Here is a 21581-nt window from a genome sequence, read left to right as displayed (position 1 = left end):
GGCTCCCTGACACGGGGCTCAAACTCACGAACTGCAAGATCATGACCTGAGCTGAAGTCGGATGCTTAATTGATTGAGCCACCCAGGCGCCCCAGGTTGTCCCTGCTTTTAATGAGCTTTGCCTATTAAGGCAAGACCTGGAATTTAAAAGCAAAAATTGAGACAAGTACAAAGGGACCTGAGGATGCCTGGGTAGTTCAGTCAGTAAAGTCTCTGACTCTTGATTTTGACTCAGGTCGTGATGGCATCTCACCATTGTGAGATCAAGCCCCAAGTTGGGCTTGGTGCTGGTTGTGGAGCCTGTTTAAGATTCATCCTCTCTCTCTCTCTCTCTCTCAAAAAAAAAAAAAAAATAATAATAATAATAAAAACAAAGAAACCTATACACCGCTGCATGCAACTATTAAATTAATCAGGTCTACCCACCTACATGAATTAGTCATTTTGGAGAGGCTAAAATATTTTTTAGATTTTATTGCTTAGGTATAAATGTACTAAGAAAATATAAAGTAAAAACAGCCTTACTTTTATTTGGAAAGGGGTCTATTCACTACTTCACTAGCCATTTGTTGGGAGGGTAAGAAGAGTCCTTTCAGAGTAGAAGTTTCTACTCTAAGGGAGCATAAAGATAAACAGTCTGTTTAAGAATCAGATCTGATTACCATGTCACATTTAAAGAGACATTTAAACATGATTGTGGGGCGCTTGGCTGGCTTGGTCGGTGGAGCATGTGATTCTTGATCTCAGGGTTGTAAATTCAAGCTCCATGTTGGGTATAGAGACTATTTAAAAATAAAATCTTTAAAAAAACCATGGTTGGAAAGAACTATCTGACATTGCAACTGCTAACTACATAGTCACAGGAAGAATGAAAAATATATAGAAAGATTCTTAATAAGTAGGAGGCTTATCAGATTTATGGGACATGCTTGGAATGTGAAGCTCCTAAGTGCTGATTACAGGAGAGTCTTAATTATGTCATATAGTTACCTAATAGCAATTTCCAATAAAATGCCAATGTATGTTCTAGTGGCTTTGCTTGAGAACTATATATGTATGTATTTTTTAATTATTTATTTTGAGAGAGAGAAAGAGAAAGAGGGTATGAGTAGGGGAGGGGCAAAGAGAGAGAATCCCAAGTAGGCTCTGCACTGTCCGCACAGAGCCCCATGCAGGGCTTGATCTCATGAGATCATGACCTGAGGGGAAGTTGGATGTTTAACTGACTGAGCCATCCAGGCACACCTGAGAGCCGTGTGTGTGTGTGTGTGTGTGTGTGTGTGTGTGTGTGTGTGTGTTTTAATGTTTACTTTTGAGAGAGAGTGTACAAGCAGGGGAGGGGTCGGGGGGGGGGGTGGTACAGAGGATCTGAAGCAGGCTCCAAGCTGACAGCAGACAGCCCAACGTGGGGCTCAAACTCACTAGCCGAGAGATCATGACCTGAGCCAAAGTCAAACGCTTAACCGACTGAGCCGCCCAGGCATCCTGAAAACCACTAGTTTAATTGAAAACTAATTTCATTTCACTGTAACACGTGCAGTAGAGTCCTGTAAATATTGGAACATACATTGGTGGTTTTTTTGCAGAGTTGGTCAAACGTCATGCTGGGGTGCTAGGACTCGGTGCGTGTGTTCTTTCTAGTCCTTATGATGTTCCCACCTGGATGCCCCAGCTCCTTATGAATCTCAGTGCACATCTAAATGATCCGCAGCCTATTGAGGTAAAATCTTTCTTATTAGTTTCTTTGCATGCATATTATATCAGTGATGTTTTGTAAGAAATCATTTATGCTGATAATTTCCCATTCACTCTGGACCTTCAGCTATGATAAAACTGCTGCTGCTACTACCTCTGCCAGGGCTAAGCCTGCTCATCAGTGATTATTAAAATCTTGCAGAGGCCTTGCTTTTGTGTATATTTGAGAGCTTTTGGTAGCAAGGAAAATACTATAGCTTCTGTCTCTCCCAGTTCAGTGGAAGTAAAATACTGTCAATGTTGTCTGGATAGTTAATCTTTATACTTCACTAACATTTTATACCTAGGAAGTATCTAACTGGGAGCTAATGTTAAACAGGAAATTGTGATGGTAGTATTCATGAATAACTATGTACCTAAATAGCTGAAAAGGTCAATGACTTTGTCCTTTTCACCTTGGTAAATATATGTAGGTGTATATTCAAACTGGTTTAATAATGCGGTGTAAGTTCCAGGGGCTTGTCCTAAAGTGCAGCTCATAGTTTTAAAGAAGTGAGCTTGGTGGCTTTGCCAAGTTCCATTTGGCTTGTTAGTTTTGCAGCACTCAGTTAAGTGTGAGATCTGAAGTCTAGAGGGATCTTTACTTAGTTATCCTAAACACTAACTAGGATAACTAAACACATATGTATCCTAAACACATAACTATCCTAAACTAGTTATCCTAGTTTTTCAGAGGTTAAAATAAAATGTGTGTGGGTTGCCTACTCTACAGATGACTGTAAAAAAGACCTTATCCAATTTCCGAAGGACGCACCATGACAACTGGCAAGAACACAAACAGCAATTCACAGATGACCAGCTGCTTGTTCTCACCGATCTCCTTGTGTCACCATGCTATTATGCATAGAAGGGTGAGTCAGCAAAATTGAGATTAAAGAAGTCTGGCATCCCCAGGCAGATGTCATTGGTTTGGTGATTGGGAAGTAGGTGTTCCTAAGTTTTTTCCTTTTTCTGACATTCTTAGATGTCACTGTTTAGATTTAAAATATATATATGACTTTTGCTATCACCGGTGGAAGTAAGTTTCCAGAAAATTCTTTCTTGTTTCTCTGCTTCGGGTATTAAGCAGAGAATTGGTGTGACTGCTTTTGGACCTTTATAAATGAGAAGGCTCAGTAGCCTGGGAATGGTTAGTTAAGAGAAATTGTGTTCTTACTTGCCTCCTGCTTGGGGCCTAGGCACTCTGGGTTGCCCCAAGGACCTTAGGTACTGTACAATTATGAGAACATTTCATCTGTATTCTTAAGTTTTTTGTTTTTTGTTTTTTGTTTTCATCCTGAATTAAAGATGAGAACCCAGAAACCTTTCCACTGGGATAAGAAGAATAAAGAAAATCTCACTTCTTGCATGTTCTGTTGTCTAACTGAAATTTTTTTCCTCCCTGATACAGATGAGTAGTCCTCACTTCAAGCTCTTTTCATCAAAAATTCCAGATCCTCAGGTACCATCTGTGGTGGCTCTCTGCAGGTTTTTAAACCCCGCCTCTGCTGAGCTCTCATCGGTTTGGTGGTTTCTGTGTTTAGTCTCATTAGTCTACGTTCCACAGGCTCTCAGCTGCCATTTGATTACCTAACTTGTCTGGAAGTATCTCCAGAATATGAACACTTTTTCTTTGAGGCATCTGACAAAGCCACAGTGTCTCAGACTAGAAATAATTACCCAATATGATCATGGCATCCAAGAACAAACAGAGTCTAGGAAATCATTAAGAAACAATTTACTTGTAATGGAGAATACCTGTCTGTAATACAGGTCCTGTCATTTCGCTCATCTCAAATTATTTTGAATTTTTTCCAAATGGCTGTTGGGTGTAGATGGTAGTAGGGCTGCGGGCCATAAATCAAAGCCTGAGAGACTTGGGTCTGGAGAGCCATGAAGAGGGAAGTAAAAGAGAGCCAAGTTTGGAGCCTAACCAAGGACCTGATGGATCACTCCACCAAGACACAGAAGTGAAGTCTTTGTCCACATTCTTCCCAGACTGGAGTTTTTGGTGCTGATAGAGCAGTTGCTGAAAAACTGGGGGTTTGGTGAATAAATTTTTGATTGTTGTGTGTGTATACAATGTGTGATTTTGAAAATAAACAACAACAACAACAAAAACCCTGACTGATTGATTTTTACCTGTATTCTTTGCATATACTATTGGACCCTCTTTGAAAACTGTTATACATCACCTAATAGAAAACTGCTGTGTATGTGGAAATTTCGTAATTTTCTTTCTTTTTTGTTTTTTTTCTTTTTTCTTCTTCTTCTTTTTTTTTTTTTTTTTGCCTGCAGAATCGTTGAGAGACTGAGTCTTTATATTTAATTGACTTGTTTAATAAATGTTATATAGATGTAAAAGACTGTATAAACTGTAGAGATAGCATTGGCAAGACTTTGTACAGATGCAACCTTTTACACAGCGCCTGTGTGTAATTAATTTGTAAAGATTCACATGTAGCTCTTTATTATAGTAAATTTTGGCTTTTGTACCAATTGAATGCTATTTTTTGTGTTTTTAAATTATTTTCTCTATCTTTTCATGTTACAAAAGCTGAGGTGTGGGGTTTTTGTTTGAGTTCACTTATCGTTAGAATGTCTGGATTTTTATGTAACTTTTGTGTGTGCATCCTTATATGCAAACACCACATGTTTGCCTGTGACAAGTTTATAGAATGCAAGGTATCTTCTAGGTTAAAGTAATTCACAAGTTGGTGAATGTCACCTTGGAACACACCCTGTACAGTCTTCCTTAAAGGAACACTACAGTATATTTTTTAGTATCTACTTGCTGAATGACTCGATACAGACCTAAGCACAGCAGAGGTCCCGGTATAGTATTGAATTGTCAGCATACACAGGCCTAATCCCTGTATAGAGTAGTGCCAAACTGATGATTTCAATTGTGTAACTAGTTTAAAACCCAATAAATGGATTGTTTTTAACATCTGGCTTTTGTCTTCATTAAGAAGAGAAGACAGTTTTCTAGGCAGTGACTCTCATGGATTCCTTTTCCATCCATAAATTCATGCCCTCTAACCAAAATGAATTACCTAAACCAGACCTGTCTAGTATAGTAGCTGAATAGCTACATGACTATTTACATATAAATAAAATTTCATTTCTTCAGCCTCTATGGCCACTTGTGGCTAGTAGTTTACCTTACTGAGTAGCACAGATGAATGTTTTTATCACAGAAAGTTCTGTTGGACAGCACTGGTCTGGTCTAGATCATTGGTGATCTAGATGTGTCTAAGAATGTATCTAAGAATCACATGGGGATTTTGTTAAAATGTGAATTTTAATTCATGCTGCTAGCTCATGATATTGATGCCTGGCCCTCACACTTTGAATGGTGAGGCCTTACATTATATTAACCACTTGAGATTTTTCTAAACAAGCTGCATGAAACTATGCCTTAGCAAGGTTCCTAAAGTAAGAACTTTATTTTTTTTTTCAATGTATGAAATTTATTGTCAAATTGGTTTCCATACAACACCCATTGCTCATCCCAAAAGGTGCCCTCCTCAATACCCATCACCCACCCACCCCTCCCTCCCACCCCCCATCAACCCTCAGTTTTTAAGAGTCTCTTATGCTTTGGCTCTCTCCCACTCTAACCTCTTTTTGTTTTTCCTTCCCCTCCCCCATGGGTTTCTGTAAAGTTTCTCAGGATCCACATAAGAGTGAAAACATACGGTATCTGTCTTTCTCTGTATGGCTTATTTCACTTAGCATCACACTCTCCAGTTCCATCCACATTGCTACAAAGGGCCATATTTCATTCTTTCTCATTGCCACGTAGTACTCCATTGTGTATATAAACCACAATTTCTTTATCCATTCATCAGTTGATGGACATTTAGGCTCTTTCCATAATTTGGCGATTGTTGAGAGTGCTGCTATAAACATTGGGGTACAAGTGCCCCTATGCATCAGTACTCCTGTATCCCTTGGGTAAATTCCTAGCAGTGCTATTGCTGGGTCATAGGGTAGGTCTATTTTTAATTTTCTGAGGAACCTCCACACTGTTTTCCAGAGTGGCTGCACCAGTTTGCATTCCCACCAACAGTGCAAGAGGGTTCCCGTTTCTCCACATCCTCTCCAGCATCTATAGTCTCCTGATTTGTTCATTTTTGACTGGCGTGAGGTGATATCTGAGTGTGGTTTTGATTTGTTTTTCCCTGATAAGGAGCGACGTTGAACATCTTTTCATGTGCCTGTTGGCCATCCGGATGTCCTCTTTAGAGAAGTGTCTATTCATGTTTTCTGCCCATTTCTTCACTGGGTTATTTGTTTTTCGGGTGTGGGGTTTGGTGAGCTCTTGATAGATTTTGGATACTAGCCCTTTGTCCGATATGTCATTTGCAAATATCTTTTCCCATTCCATTGGTTGCCTTTTAGTTTTGTTGGTTGTTTCCTTTGCTGTACAGAAGCTTTTTATCTTCATAAGGTCCCAGTAATTCATTTTTGCTTTTAATTCCCTTGCTTTGGAGATGTGTCAAGTAAGAGATTGCTACGGCTGAGGTCAGAGAGGTCTTTTCCTGCTTTCTCCTCTAGGGTTTTGATGGTTTCCTGTCTCACATTTAGGTCCTTTATCCATTTTGAGTTTATTTTTGTGAATGGTGTGAGAAAGTGGTCTAGTTTCAACCTTCTGCATGTTGCTGTCCAGTTCTCCCAGCACCATTTGTTAAAGAGGCTGTCTTTTTTCCATTGGATGTTCCTTCCTGCTTTGTCAAAGATGAGTTGGCCATAGGTTTGTGGGTCTAGTTCTGGGGTTTCTATTCTATTCCATTGGTCTATGTGTCTGTTTTTGTGCCAATACCATGCTGTCTTGACGATTACAGCTTTGTAGTAGAGGCTAAAGTCTGGGATTGTGATGCCTCCTGCTTTTGTCTTCTTCTTCAAAATTACTTTGGCTATTCGGGGCCTTTTGTGGTTCCATACGAATTTTAGGATTGCTTGTTCTAGTTTCGAGAAGAATGCTGGTGGAATTTTGATTGGGATTGCATTGAATGTGTAGATAGCTTTGGGTAGTATTGACATTTTGACAATATTTATTCTTCCAATCCATGAGCAGTGAATGTCTTTCCATTTCTTTATATCTTCTTCAATTACCTTCATAAGCTTTCTATAGTGTTGAGCATATAGATCTTTTACATCTTTGGTTAGATTTATTCCTAGGTATTTTATGCTTGGTGCAATTGTGAATGGGATCAGTTTCTTTATGTCTTTCTGTTGCTTCATTATTGGTGTATAAGAATACAACTGATTTCTGTACATTGATTTTTGTATCCTGAGACTTTGCTGAATTCATGTATCAGTTCTAGCAGACTTTTGGTGGAGTCTATCGGATTTTCCATGTATAGTATCATGTCATCTGCAAAAAGTGAAAGCTTGACTTCATCTTTGCCAATTTTGATGCCTTTGATTTCCTTTTGTTGTCTGATTGCTGATGCTAGAACTTCCAACACTATGTTAAACAACAGCGGTGAGAGTGGACACCCCTGTCGTGTTCCTGATCTCAGGGAAAAGGCTCTCAGTTTTTCCCCATTGAGGATGATGTTAGCTGTGGGCTTTTCATAAATGGCTTTTATGATGTTTAAGTATGTTCCTTCTATCCCGACTTCCTGAAGGGTTTTTATTAAGAAAGGGTGCTGAATTTTGTCAAAGGCCTTTTCTGCATCGATTGACAGGACCATATGGTTCTTTTCTTTTATTAATGTGATATATCACGTTGATTGATTTGCGAATGTTGAACCAGCCCTGCATCCCAGGAATGAATCCCACTTGATCATGGTGAATAATTCTTTTTATATGCTGTTGAATTCGATTTGCTAGTATCTTACTTGAGAATTTTTGCATCCATATTCATCAGGGATATTGGCCTGTAGTTCTCTTTTTTTACTGGGTCTCTGTCTGGTTTAGGAATCAAAGTAATACTGGCTTCATAGAATGAGTCTGGAAGTTTTCCTTCCCTTTCTATAAAGTAGGAACTTAAAAAAATAAAAGTTCTGGGCACCCACTGTGGCATCCTGAATCAGAATTTCTCTGGTTGGACACAGGCGTCAATATCTTTTAAAATCACCATAATGGGGGCGCCTGGGTGGCTCAGTCGGTTAAGCGGCTGACTTCGGCTCAGGTCATGATTTCGCTGTCCGTGAGTTGGAGCCCCGCGTAGAGCTCTGTGCTGACAGTTCAGCGCCTGGAGCCTGTTTCAGATTCTGTGTCTCCCTCTCTCTCACCCTCCCCCATTCGTGCTCTGTCTCTCTCTGTCTCAAAAATAAACGTTAAAAAAAAATAATTAAAAAAAATAAAATCGCCATAATGTTTCAGTTGTGCATCAGAATTGAAAACCTCTTGTGACGATTCTTATGGCCTGCCATAGACCTAAAAACAGGATTTTTTTTTTAATTTTTTAATCTTTATTTTTGAGAGAGACAGAATGTGAGCAGGGGAGGAGCAGGGAGAGAGGGAGACACAGAATCCGAAGCAGCCTCCAGGCCCCGAGCTGTCAGCGCAGAGCGCGTCGTGGGGCTCGAAGCCACCAGCCGTGAGATGATGACCCGAGCCAAAGTCGGACGCTCAACCGACTGAGCCACCCAGGCACCCCCAAAACAGGATTTTTTAATCTGAGTGTCCAACATTTGCCCCGTGTCATGATAAAAGGTATAGGTGTTGCTTATTACCTTGATACCCCAGTCTGGTTATACTGTGAATTATCTAATTCCTTACATTTTCTACCAGTGGCCTCAAGAATGAAAGGGATGGGGGAGACAAAAGGGCAGGTGGCTACTGTTTTTTTGGGGGGGGGGGGAGGGGAGGGCGTTGTTGGTTTTTGAGAGACAGCACAAGTGGGGGAGGGGCAAAGAGAAAGGGAGACACAGAATCCCAAGCAGGCTCCAGGCTCCGGGTGGGTTAGCACAGAGTCCAATTTGGGGCTGGAGCCCACAAACCAGGAGATCATGATCTGAAACTGTTGTCCAAGGTAGTTCCTAAATGTATGGTGCACAGAGCAGGAACGGTGTTAAGGGAGGCAAAAGCAGACCAAAGTTGAGAAGTCACTGCGGTTGCGGAGTGGAAGAGAGTGAAGGTAGGTTTCTAGGTGGGGAAGGGGTTGAGTGGTGAAAAGTGAGGTTTTAATGGCTAATAATCTAGTTTTTTATGGATCCTTTGAAAAAGTCTTCAGGGCGCCTGGGTGGCTCAGTCGGTTGAGCCTCCGACTCTTAATTTTCAGTTCCGGTCATGATCCCGGGGTCATGGGATCCAGCTCCATATTGCGCTCAGAGTGGAGATACTCCCTCTTTGCGTCCGCTTGTGTGCACGCGCTCGCTGTCTCTCAAATAATAAAAACAAAGACTTTGTAAATTGTGTTTCAAAATTTAAGAAAATTTACCCACCTAGTCTCTTAATGTGAAGGAATGAAAGTTTCAGTGAAAAAAATAATAGGACGAGAAAGCAGTTTTCAAATACTCTGATACTTGGTATTGTCAAGCCCTTTATGTATGTATGTATGTATGTATGTATGTATGTATGTATGTATGTATATTTTTGAGAGAGAGCAGGAGCAGGGCTGGAAGAGGAGACACAGAATCCAAAAAAGGCTCCAGGCTCTGAGCTGTCAGCAGAGATTGAGGTGGGGGCTCAAACCCACCAACTGTGAGATCAACCTGACCTCCACCGAGGTCCCCCCTATGTGTTTTCTTAACGTTTTTGGGGGGGATTTTTTTGTGTTTTGTTTTGTTGTTTTTTTTGATGTTTACTTAGCCAAGCCCTTTAGATTGCAAAACTGTGATTAGTAGTGTGGCCAGAGAGGATTACTGAGGAATTTGGTTTTACTGAAAAATCAACTTTTTCTACATAGTCTTCATAGTTTTGTGCACAAAGACCATTGTCTTGTTACTATAATTGCTTTGAATATTTTTCCCCATTGTTGAACATCAAGGTTTTCAGTTTTCTTTACTACAAATTATATTGCCATGAATATTTTCATAACTTCATGCTTAAAACTTTTTTCAAGTATTTCCTCAGGATACATTGTAAGGAGTACATTTTGATGTCAAAAATCTAGACATTGTAATTGCTGTGATATATTTTCCTTCACCTGCACATGTATCAATTTGTATTGCCAATAATGGGACTAGAATGATGGTTTCCCTGCAAATTGGTAGCCCATTCATACTTTAACATAGTCCTGTTAGTGCATTTGCAGATTTTCGGTTTTTTACTACTGAGCTTCTGTTCATTTGGCACTGTTGGCTGGTACATTTTATAGCCATAATTCTAGTAGCTTTAGCTTTGCTGATGGTACTAATTAGTTCCTGATTTCCTTTTTAGAATCCTTTACAACTTGGGAATTTTTTTTTTTTTCAGTATAATTTCTCGCAAAGGTGTAATTGATGGCCGCATTCCAGCCCAAACCTATTATAATCTCCTTTTCTATGGCCAGATGCCTGGAAATCAGCTGGCAGTTATTTATTCAGTAGCTAATTCATATGGAGAGGACTATAACTTTGGTTAGAATTCTCACTCGAAATACTAACGGGTCTTTTTTTGATTGCTTATTTCTCTGGCCAAAGTTCATCATAGCTGACAACATAGAACTGCATTACAAGTGGTTGGGGAGTGGAGTAGAGTATTATGTGGGAATTAATTGGAAATTTCTGTGAAGTTATTTCTGAACAATTCAATAGCATAGTCAACTCTTGGACTGAATGTCTACTTCATAAATTATCCAGTTCTGTTGTTTTTCTCTTGATGAAAGTACAGGATACTGGGGAAGATGTTCTCCACCTAAATCAAATTCTTTAGTACTTGTTAGTACCCAACGGTTTCTGTTTACAAAGAGAAACTGCTAGCCAAAATAGAGACTTCAGTAGCAGTATTCTAAGTTTACCTTGAACCAAGTTTCCTGGGTTTCTGGCACCAGGATGAAGGAAAGGGCATTCAAGTAGTGTTCTCTATTTCTACATAGTACCCCCTGGGGTGAGAAAAGTAGTAAGTTTCTAATGACCCAGGCTGGGACACAAGGAGTAAGGGTTTATCTGGCTTTACTTTGTACCCAGAATGGCAAACATACTTCGGAATGCTGCTTATGGCTCAGACTAAAGTTAAACCCATTTTATGAGTTCATTATTTTGGACGTGTTGTGGACTTAAGAAAGTGGGGGGGGGGGTGTAGAGAATACGGGGACAATCAGTTTCTGTGTTGCTTACTAAAATTGGCTGCACACGTAGCACCACTGCATTAAATAAGGTCCACGATTTCGTGGCGTGGTTATTTCATTTGCAGGGGTGGTCTCTCTTCACTTGCGTTTGGTTTCCTAGTGGTTACTCCCCTTGCTGAGTTCCCTCAGTAAATTCCTTAATACTCTGAGTAGCTGAGAGAACGGGGAAAAACTGCGTGGCTCTTTGCCATTAAGTGAAAGCTGGTTTGATTTTAAATTGTTATAACGACTTCATTTGCAAACTCCGTCTCAAAGTACCGAACTGGACGACGACGCCAGTTGAATGCAGGAGGCAGAGTGTTCGCTGCAGCGCCGACCAGAGCCAGGAGGCCGTCTCGGAAGCACCGGGCCGCGAGGAGAGCCCCGCCAGCCGCCGGGCCCACGCTCTGCACCGGCTCAGGCCATCGGGGCCCCCAGCGTTCCCTGCCCGCGGCCCAGCCCACGGGCTCCCGCTTCCTCCGCGCGCCAGCCCTCGCCCGCCTTGGAGCGCGGCTCCCTGCGCGGGCAGCGACGCAGCGTGGGGGGCGGAGGGCGGGGCGGCCCCCGGGCACGAGGGGGCCCGCGAGGCGGTGAGGGCGCGGGGGGCAGGCGGGCGCCGCTGCCCGAGTGTCCGGCGGAGGGGGCGGCGCCCTCGGCGTCTCCGTGACTGCGCCTCCCGCGCCCCCGGCTCGGCGGCTCCCGGGATGCGCGGAGGCGGCGGCGGCGGCGATGGCGATGATGCCTGTAGCCCAGCCTGGTCCCGGGCGGCGGGCGGAGCTGGGGTCCGGGCTGCGAGATGGAGGAGGAGGGGGGCGGCGCTGCGGCCACCGGGCAGGTGAGAGGCCGCGGGCCCCGGAGGAGGACGACGCGCGGGGGCCGGGAGGGCCGGGCCCCGGGAAGACGGCGGGTTAGGGCGGCGCGAGGCTGCGCTGGTCCAGGCCCGGCCGCCGCGCACCTGCCCTCCTGGCGCGGCCTGCGGGGAAGCTATCTCGCCCCTGCCTAACCTGTTCCCGGCTCCGCCGGGTTGCGGAGCCCTTTCCCCACCGCCCATTCCTGGCCGGAGCCCTCCGCACCCCACCAGCCCTCTGCCCATTCTCTTACAAGCTTGCTGGCCTGAACTAGGCCCTCCTCACCACAACCTTCTCCACCCCAGGGAGCGAGTGCCCATCTCCAGTCCCTAGCTGGGGCCCACCTCCCTTGCCGGCAGCCTCCCAGCGCACCCCCAAACTGGGGGCTCTCCATAGCCTCCCCGTCTCCCTCATCCACTGACCCTGCCCCAGCCTGTCAGCTGCTCAGGGCTTCAAGAGGTAGTTCACCTGGGGAGAAAGAGCGGGTCCTCCGAAATCAGATAAATCTGCCTTGAATCTAGTGACCTTGGGCAAGTCATCTAACTTCCTTGAGGTTTTCCTGATCTGTACAAATACAATGGGTCTAATAATAGTACAGAACCTTGCTCTCTGTGAGAGACCGTGAAGATGCTGTCCTCGAAGAATTTAAGGCATTATGACAAATTTATATGAGAAAAAAAAAAATGAATTGGAAGAACCCAGGCCAGGAGCTAACTTGTAAAAGCTCATACAAAATGCTTTCATACGTACTAAAGTATTAAGTTAGCACAGTAGATTATCAGAGACTCTTCACACAGCTTAATGAGAAGTCATTGCTATGGTACAAAAATTTTCGTTTAACTAATCCTTGCTTAGGATCCCCCCTCCTTAGTTGTAACAAGATGCACGTGGAAGTGAATTCATTCTGTCCAACTGTGGCTAAAATGCCTGCGTAAGACTGGTGCTCTAACTTAAAATTTTTCTGATTTTCTGACTTTCTTCGTTTACTTATGGTCCCAGGAATAAAGTAGCTGGTATGCTTGCACTGAAAAGAACATTGGTAATTTTTAATATTTAGGAGTAACAAATTTCATTTACCCCCCTCCTCAAATCACTGAGTTTTATAGTGCTACCATCATAACTTCATTCCAAATTGTGATTCCAGCCTCCTCTTTCTTAAAAGTCCCAGAAGTGGGCTTACTTTTCCTTTGTTTCCTTTATTGCTCCTAAGGTTTCTCTGCAAAAACCTTTATTTCTGTTATGTTTTTCCTTTTCTTCCCAGCCTCACATTCCCTTCTTTTTTTCCCCCCTAACTATCTGGGAATGATTTATAATTACTTTATACCAGAAGTGTAATTATCAACCTTGCCAAAGAGTTACACAGAAGTGTGTGTGTGTGTGTGTGTGTGTGTGTGTGTGTGTGTCCATGTGTCCCTGTTTTGGGCTCCAGGAACTTTGAGTCCGGAAGGGATTGTGATACCTACTTCATAGGTCTATACTGAGAGTGAAATAAAGTGTGATAGCTTATGTAGAGCTGCTGATATGTATGATAATAACCCAAGAAGTGATAGCTGCTATGATAATCTTCTAGGCAGCCAACCTCCCTTGATTTCTTTCTTGTTATGTTGAGTTGAACATTGAGTTGAGCGTGGTGGTGACAAATGTCAGTTTAGGTTCAAATCCATGCCCTACCACTTTAAGGTGGGAGCACTGTCTCCAACTCAAGTTTCCTTATCTGTAAAACAGGGATATGTTATACTGTCTCAGAGTTGCTGTGAAGAATCGAGAAATTAATATCATGGAACCTTGAAAACAGTGCCTGACATATCATAAACACTTGATAAAGTTAACATACTAATAATGACACTGACAATTATATCCCTGACTTAGAATTTTCTTTTTTGAAAAAAACCTACTGAAAATGCTAAATTGATTGAAAAAATTATAACTGTGCAGAAAGTGGAAGTTGGTCCTCAACTACTCCAAATCTTTTTTTTTTTCCTCCTGCCTCTTATCCTTGACCAATATTGGTGCTTCATCATCCCATTTTCCCTTTGACAGTTCCCTTTCCAGATGTCTCCTAGCCTGTGATCTTCATAATTTCCATCATCCCTCTTCCTCGTTTTTAGCCACTCACTCGGTATTTCTCTGAACATCAGTTCCAAATGCTTTCATTCCAAATTCCTGCTTCCCTCTTCGCTCCTGTTTGCTCCCCTACCTCCAAAGAAGAGACCCTTCTGGGCATCTCTCTGCCTTTCTGCCTCCTCAAGTTGAGTTTTCTACTTCTCTTTTCATCAGCTAACTCCAGTCGTCCAATTAACAATGCAAAAACGAGTAGCAAAAGGTTGTCTTTTTCTTACCTCATAGCTATCAAAAAGGATTCAGAAACAGGCACCCGGTCTGTAAGTGAAAACAATAAAGCCATCCATTATTATGTTTTAATTCTAATCATCAAGAAACAAGTGGTTGGGATTTATATTTTTGTCTCATGGAACTTTTATAAGGAAAGTATAAGAAAGCTGGTTTTCCTTGCCAGTGAAGAAATTCATCATATTGTCATGGTCTGTACTATTTGACCATTGAGAAGAAAAAAGAGGCCATCTTCTTCCTTCGTGAAGGACATTTGTTAGGTAGATGGATCTCCTCAGGACTGAAATTTGTCTCATACTCACTGGCACAGCCATACCTACTACTGAATGCTGAGACATTTCTGTATCAGGAGGTTCATAGCTGCTGCTTGGAGCCCCGAGTGATCCTTCATGGACCAGTCCCCTCTTCCTCTGTGCCCCATGATCCAGGAACCAAAGGGTTAATCCCAGGCACAGCTAGAGGCCTCTGGAACCCAGTTGGAGCTCATGGTTAAATATTTGGAACATAACCCCAGGACGTCCCCAGTGCCATTGCTTATTCCTAAATGCTGGATTAAAGCAAATACCTTTGAGTTGTCAAGAGCATTGCACCAGTCTCCAAGGAACAACTTCAGCTGTCCCGCTGGAAGCATCTTTCAGAGCAGAGTGGGCACCAGGTCACACAGGGCTTTGACATTTGGAACAACGGAAGATTTCTGTGAGTGTACTTTAAATCTCATTGCAAAACAAAGTCGAAAATAAAAAGCAAGAAGAAAAAGAAGTTTTCTTATAAAGCAGAGGCTGGGTCTTACTCATCTTTCTACCCACAGCACCTAGCATAAAGCTGGCATACAGTCTGCACATGATAAATGTAAACTGAGTAAATGAAGGCATGAATGGGCATGTGCCTCCTGTTTGATCATGACGATATTGCTGTTGAATAACAATTCACCTTTGTATAGAAGGTTAGAGTTTACAAAAGGGTGCTTTGTACCTTTTAAATCTCAAATACAATGCTTTCATTTTCCCCTCTCAAATGTAGTCCTACACAAAGTTTTTTTCCAGTGAAAGGGAGGGAGATGGCCAAGAAATTACCAGTAGGGAGAAAAAATTATAAACAATGGAAAAATAAAGCGTGTCCCTAGGGAAAGAAATAGTACTTGTTAGTGATTTGTGGGAGTTCGATAAGGGGCCACAGTATACTTCAGCAATGCCATCTGACTTGTAACCTAAACACATGCTGTGAGACCTACTCCCATAATCTCACCCTGTCTGCCCCTCCATCCCTGCCCTGCTCCTGACCCCCAGCAAGCTCCTCACCATCACTCCCTGCAGCTGCTCTCAGCCTCCGCCCCAGGTTGGGATTAGCTTCCCCTTCTCTGACTTCCACAGCACCTGCTGTCATCTGATTGACCACATTAGGCTGTAAGTACATAGTGATCTCTTTGGTGTCTGGCACCAGAGTGTTTCTAAAAGTAACATTTGCATACCCTTCAATCAGAAACTCAAGGGGTGGGGCCCAGGAATCTGCTTTTTTTTTTTTTTTTAAGTCCCCAGGTGATGCTTAAACTATTTCAAAAACCACTGTGCCATGAAACCTGACATTAGCCCAAGGAATATATTTTGAGGTGTTTGTGTCTTTTCTGTGTTGGACTTTGAGCAGAGAAATGTTTTTTTGTATGCATCAGTCAGAGCTAAAACAAATTCTAGTACTCTTGTAAAAAATCATGCGATCGCTCTACTCCATTAATTTCTTTCTGTTTCTGGGTGTGCATTTTTGTGTGCAGGCTTTTCTGCTCTGGGCCTCTTTTGCCCCATACCGCTCGCCTGTGAGTTGAGGCCCTGACTCCCCTCCCACAGAAGGGAGAGTCCCTTCTCTCTAAAGATGAACTCCACGGACCACCTTCAGGACGCTCCCAACACCACCTTGCTCCACGTGCGTCACTCCCATGGAGGAAACAGCACCACACTACAGGAGGGCCTCCAGGACCTCATCCACACCGCCACCTTGGTAACCTGCACTTTTCTACTCGCAGTCATCTTCTGCCTGGGCTCTTATGGCAACTTCATTGTCTTCTTGTCCTTCTTTGACCCAGCTTTCAGGAAATTCAGAACCAACTTTGATTTCATGATCCTGAACCTGTCCTTCTGTGACCTCTTCATCTGTGGAGTGACAGCCCCCATGTTCACCTTTGTGTTGTTCTTCAGCTCAGCCAGTAGTATCCCAGATGCTTTCTGCTTCACCTTCCATCTCACCAGTTCAGGCTTCATAATCATGTCCCTCAAGACCGTGGCAGTGATTGCCCTGCACCGGCTCCGCATGGTGTTGGGGAAGCAGCCCAATCGCACAGCCTCCTTTCCCTGCACCCTGCTCCTCACTCTGCTTCTCTGGGCCACCAGTTTCACTCTTGCCACCTTGGGCACCCTGAAAACCAGCAAGTCCCACCTCTGCCTTCCCATGTCCAGTCTGATGGCCGGAGAAGGGAGAGCCATTTTGTCTCTGTATGTGATCGACTTCACCTGTTGTGTCGCTGTGGTATCTGTCTCTTACATCATGATCGCTCAGACGCTGCGGAAAAATGCTCAAGTCAGAAAGTGCCCCCCTGTGATCACAGTAGATGCTTCCAGACCACAGCCTTTCATGGGGGCCCCTGGAAAGGGGGGTGGAGATCCCATCCAGTGCACCATGCCGGCTCTCTACAGGAACCAGAATTACAACAAACTGCAGCACGTTCAGACCCATGGATACACCAAGAGTCTTAACCAGATGCCAACTCCGGGGGCCAGCCGGCTCCAGCTGGTCTCTGCTGTCAATCTCTCCACGGCTAAGGATTCCAAAGCGGTGGTCACCTGTGTGATTATCGTGCTCTCCGTCCTGGTGTGCTGTCTTCCACTGGGGATTTCCTTAGTGCAGGTGGTCCTTTCCAGCAATGGGAGCTTCATCCTTTACCAGTTTGAACTCTTTGGATTTACCCTTATATTTTTCAAATCAGGATTAAACCCTTTTATATATTCTCGGAACAGCTCAGGGCTGAGGAGGAAAGTGCTCTGGTGCCTCCAGTACGTGGGCCTGGGTTTTTTCTGCTGCAAACAGAAGACTCGACTTCGAGCCATGGGAAAGGGGAACCTGGAAATCAACAGAAACAAATCCTCCCATCATGAAACAAACTCTGCCTACATGTTGTCTCCAAAGCCCCAGAAGAAATTTGTGGACCAGGCTTGTGGCCCAAGTCATTCAAAGGAAAGTGTGGTCAGTCCCAAGATCTCTGCTGGACACCAGCACTACGGTCAGAGCAGCTCCACCCCCATCAACACTCGGATTGAACCCTACTACAGCATTTACAACAGCAGCCCCTCCCAGGAGGAGAGCAGTCCGCATAACTTGCAGCCAGTAAACTCTTTTGGATTTGCTAGTTCATATATTGCCATGCACTATCACACCACTAATGATTTAATGCAAGAATATGACAGCACGTCGGCCAAGCAGATTCCAGTGCCCTCTGTTTAGGCTCGTGGAGGCTGGAGACTCTTGCAGAAACTGTTTTTGTTTCGGATACTATTTGATTTTTTCCCCCATTTCTGTGAGACCCGTGGTAGATGAAAACTTCAAGATCCAGCGGAACAGTTGGCCGTTCTGATTTTCTTCTGTCTGAAATATAAGCACCTATTGATTTGCTTTGTGGCTGACCTTTTAAGATTTGATGTAAAAATGTATCATTTAGATTTTTTACCCTGACCTGCGCTCCGATCTTTTGTACTAAACTTTTAAATAGATGCCAGGAATGATCACGCTAATGAATTGAAGGAGAATGGACTGATTACGATCATTTGAGTCAGTGTTCGGGGCCTTCAAAGTATAGCTGAGTTGGATTTTTTTTAAACAATATGAAGGTATGATCTTCACTGAGGCAAATTTTTTATTAATTGAACTGTAAATTTTGATTCTGTAATGTGTTGAAATGGGGAGCAATACAGTTTTTTGGTAGCAGGCTTATTTGAATAAATAATACATTGTCAAAGCAGAAAATCAGAAATATATTATCTATAATTACCTTTACCCAAGACACACAGGCATTAAGTACTTTCCTTTCATAAGACAGTCAGCCAAGAATACAGTATTATGATTATTACCATTTCTTATTATAGATATTATTTTGTGTGAGTTGATTAGCTATAAAGCTTTTTAAAAAGAAATCTGTTTTTGCTTGCTGAAAACGCCTTATTCTATTTTGGCATGATCTTACCCGAGAGCCCTTGGTGAAGAGGACAGGACCTGTAGTGGAGGAATGTGATTTCTGGGCGCATGGGCACTAACGGTGGTCATCTCAATCAGGGTGTGGTGATGTGGGAAGCAATCTGAACTGCCATTGTGTGTTAGAAGATCTTTATCATTGCTTAAGAAGCTGTAAGAATGACAATGGGAGTATTTCATTTGACTTGTTCCTTCTCTGTAAGGATGGTTCGTTAACAACCTAACAGAGTATCCCAGTGTTTGGAAATCATTTTTTTTTTTGTCCTTGTTTTTTTTTTTTTTTTTTTTTTAATTTTTTTTAACGTTTATTTATTTTTAGGACAGAGAGAGACAGAGCATGAACGGGGGAGGGGCAGAGAGAGAGGGAGACACAGAATCCGAAACAGGCTCCAGGCTCTGAGCTATCAGCACAGAGCCCGATGCGGGGCTCGAACCCACGGACCGTGAGATCATGACCTGAGCCGAAGTCGGACGCTTAACCGACCAAGCCACCCAGGCGCCCCTTGTCCTTGTTTATGTATCACTATGGTAGAAAAATTCTTAAGACAATCTGTTTTCAAACTAATCGTGTTATTTCTCTCCCATTAATCTTGGACATGGGCAGTAAAGGAAAACTAGATGAAGTATTTCTATACCTTATGCTAATTTTATTACGTACCCTGTGGTTCCTAGCATAACAACTGTAAGTTCATATTTTTATGTAAAAACATTTTCATTATAGAGTTAGCATTTGAACTCGCTGCAATTTCGGAACTATAGCTGCCAAACTCCAGACGAGCATCAAGATCCAAAACCTATCTTTAGAGGAAAATTGTTATAGTCAAGAACTGTTATTGCAGATTGGAAGGAACTTTGTTGTTTTGAAAGGTATCCAGTTTATAGCTCCCTCTCCAGGCCTTTCCCAAATACAAGATTCCTTGGGGAAGGGGGGTTGGGACACAGAACAGATGCTCAGCTGGAACTCTGTGCAGCCTTGTCCAACACCTCTCGCCTTCCAGCACCCACCAGCCATTCTATTTCTGAGATCTGAGTATGAGATATGGGTTTTACTTTGTTTTTAAATTCGCCTTTTAGAACTTTGTCCTTCCCTTCCTTCTCTCCCTTTCTTCCTCTGTTTTTGTTATTAAATTTTATAACAGAAGAGAAAACCTCTACTCTGTCACATTTTTTCTTGTTTGTAATTGAATGCTATTTTTGAAAATCACTATAACCTATTTCAGTTATACTTTTATATGTTTAATACAACACTGTTTTCATTTATTAATATTCCCACAAGATTAAGTAATATACTAACCAGGTAATATATTACCCTTTTTAAAAAGCACTAAGAAATCCAATATCCTTTCCCAAGGTCATTTGAAGAATTGTGTAAAATTAGGAATGAGACTTTTGTCTTAATTTAGAACTGGGTATTTATTCCAATAAGCCAAACAGCTTTATAATTAATAACATTAATCAAGAAGACACTTCTTGATTAAGACTTTTTAAGGTATGTATCTCTTTTTTGGCTAGGCATTTCCAGTGTGATTCAATAAAAGATTTTTTAAAAGTAATTTCTACTTGTAAAATTTAAAATGTCAGGTTTTCTTGTGTGACCTTTGAGTTTGAGATGACCCATCTTTGGGAGGTAAAAGTTATAATAATATAAAGAAAAATAAGCATGTGCATATGAGGTGTTCTTTCTCTGTATGCTCATCAAGAAATTATTGATTTAACTTGCATGAAATACATGTTGGGCTAGATTCTTAGCCTTCTCCACATGTATCTCTGTATCTATGTGGAGATACAGAGATAGATAAAACTTATCTCTTCACGAGTTACATATATATCTATTTATAAAAATAGATACATATATAACTTCTTTATAAGGGCTAACCTGAGAACTAAAAATAATGAGCACTCAGTTGAATGTGACTAACTATTAGCAGGGTATATTAATTAGTTCTCTTGATGCTTTACTGTGATGCAAAGTATGTGATGTATTTCAAACATTTTATAACTGTTCTGATGTTAACCTTTAGGCCAGATTTGTATTTCTGATGCTTTTAATGTTCTTTTAAAAAAATAATGTTTGGAAAATAAAAGTATTGAAAATCCTAACATTTCTGAACATCAGATTGCAGTACTATGACTTTCCTGTCCAATCATTTGAAAACTATCAGAGAAAAGTAGTGATGATTATTGCACAATGGATAACAATGTGTTAACCCTCAGCATTCTCTTCCTTAAGAGATAAAATACTTGTGGGTTTTTGTTTTTGTTTTTTTTAAGTCAGCTCTATGCCCAACCTTGGGCTGGAACCCCTAGATGATCAAGAGTCAAGATCAAGAGTCGCATGCTCCCCTGACTGAGCTAGCCAGGCATCCTGAGTCCTCAGGATCTCTTTAATGGTTCCAGATAGTTCTCTGGCTCATGGTCGGTGCTGCATCTGTCAGGCAATGTTGACAGTCTCATCAAAAGTGGTATTTCCCCTGTACTTAATGTTTTTCTGCCTCTTTCTATCTCTTAGCAATTTCTTGAGGGCTTTGATAATCAGGGCAGAAGCAGAAAGTACCACTTCAATTTGGGCCTGTGTGGTGGTGGTGGTGGTGGTGGTGTTTTGTTTGTTTGTTTTTTTATGGGAAGATCATGATTCCCAGGCATCCCTTGAAGTAGGTGGGTCACTTTAGGGGTGACTTTTACCCACTTAAAAATTTGTCTCGTCTCACATTAGCAGTGAAGATTCAGGCATCACCCTGAATCGTTATTTTTTTTACTCATAAGTTTAAGGCATAGGGCCTGTCTGTTCTGAATGGTCAGTTTCACTGTAATCTTCAGACCCTTCCAATCACTCGTTCCCTTGATGATGTCAGCACCAACCATTTTTGGAGACAGACCCAGGGAGCCTGTCTTCTGGGCCAGGGCAGATGTGGCAACAACTTCCCCACAAGGTATATGACTTGGTCTTGTTGGGGTTGAACTTCGGTGGCATGGTGAAGGTGGCTGGTGTTAGGTGAATCCAGATTCAGGATGACCTAAGACAGCTGCACCTTTGCCTCCTTCCAGCTGAAAGCCAAAAGCAAAAGTGCATTTCTTAGAATTGGTGGTATATATGGTGTGTATAAGCTAAAGGAAAACACAGTTATGGTCCCTTGATAAACAATTGAAGGACCCTTCTTTGAAACTAATATTGTGAGTAGTTTCTTGGTTAGCAACTCTACATCCAGGAGCAA

The 21581-nt window shown here is 42.3% G+C and overlaps 2 protein-coding genes and 1 non-coding gene across 6 annotated transcripts in view; 2 read left to right on the top strand and 1 right to left on the bottom strand.

The window, feature by feature from the left end:
* The window catches only part of PSME4 (proteasome activator subunit 4), a 98768-nt gene extending 94086 nt beyond the window's left edge, over positions 1-4682 (top strand). For all 3 annotated transcript variants that reach the window (XM_023251674.2, XM_023251673.2, XM_023251676.2), the window contains 3 exons: positions 1587-1720; positions 2468-2606; positions 3146-4682. In XM_023251674.2, the coding sequence (XP_023107442.1) occupies positions 1587-1720; positions 2468-2602 (269 nt within the window). In that variant the 3' untranslated portion in view covers positions 2603-2606; positions 3146-4682. The remainder of the gene's footprint in view (positions 1-1586; positions 1721-2467; positions 2607-3145) is intronic.
* A 6958-nt stretch (positions 4683-11640) lies between these two features.
* Positions 11641-18129, top strand: GPR75 (G protein-coupled receptor 75). 2 transcript variants are annotated; one of them, XM_006930102.5, is made up of 2 exons: positions 11641-11777; positions 15905-18129. In XM_006930102.5, exon 2 carries the CDS (start codon positions 16003-16005, stop codon positions 17623-17625), a length of 1623 nt encoding a protein of 540 aa, XP_006930164.1. In that variant the 5' UTR covers positions 11641-11777; positions 15905-16002; the 3' UTR covers positions 17626-18129. The 2 variants fall into 2 exon arrangements, with proteins under 2 accessions (XP_006930164.1, XP_044910143.1); XM_045054208.1 differs by lacking the exon at positions 11641-11777 and adding an exon at positions 13228-14835.
* A 2858-nt stretch (positions 18130-20987) lies between these two features.
* LOC111559997 lies at positions 20988-21142 on the bottom strand. Its single transcript, XR_002741446.1, has one exon. It is a non-coding gene; the product is annotated as a U12 minor spliceosomal RNA (small nuclear RNA).
* Between the last annotated feature and the right edge of the window lie 439 nt (positions 21143-21581).

Source organism: Felis catus, chromosome A3, assembly GCF_018350175.1.
Source record: "Felis catus isolate Fca126 chromosome A3, F.catus_Fca126_mat1.0, whole genome shotgun sequence".
NCBI lineage: Eukaryota > Metazoa > Chordata > Mammalia > Carnivora > Felidae > Felis > Felis catus.
The sequence above is the reverse complement of the archived record's forward strand: the minus strand, read 5'-3'. Positions and strand labels throughout refer to the sequence as shown.

Excerpts from the sequence above, each read along its gene's own strand:
- GPR75 (XM_006930102.5), top strand. The coding sequence starts at position 16,003 with ATGAACTCCACGGACCACCTTCAGGACGCTCCCAACACCACCTTGCTC.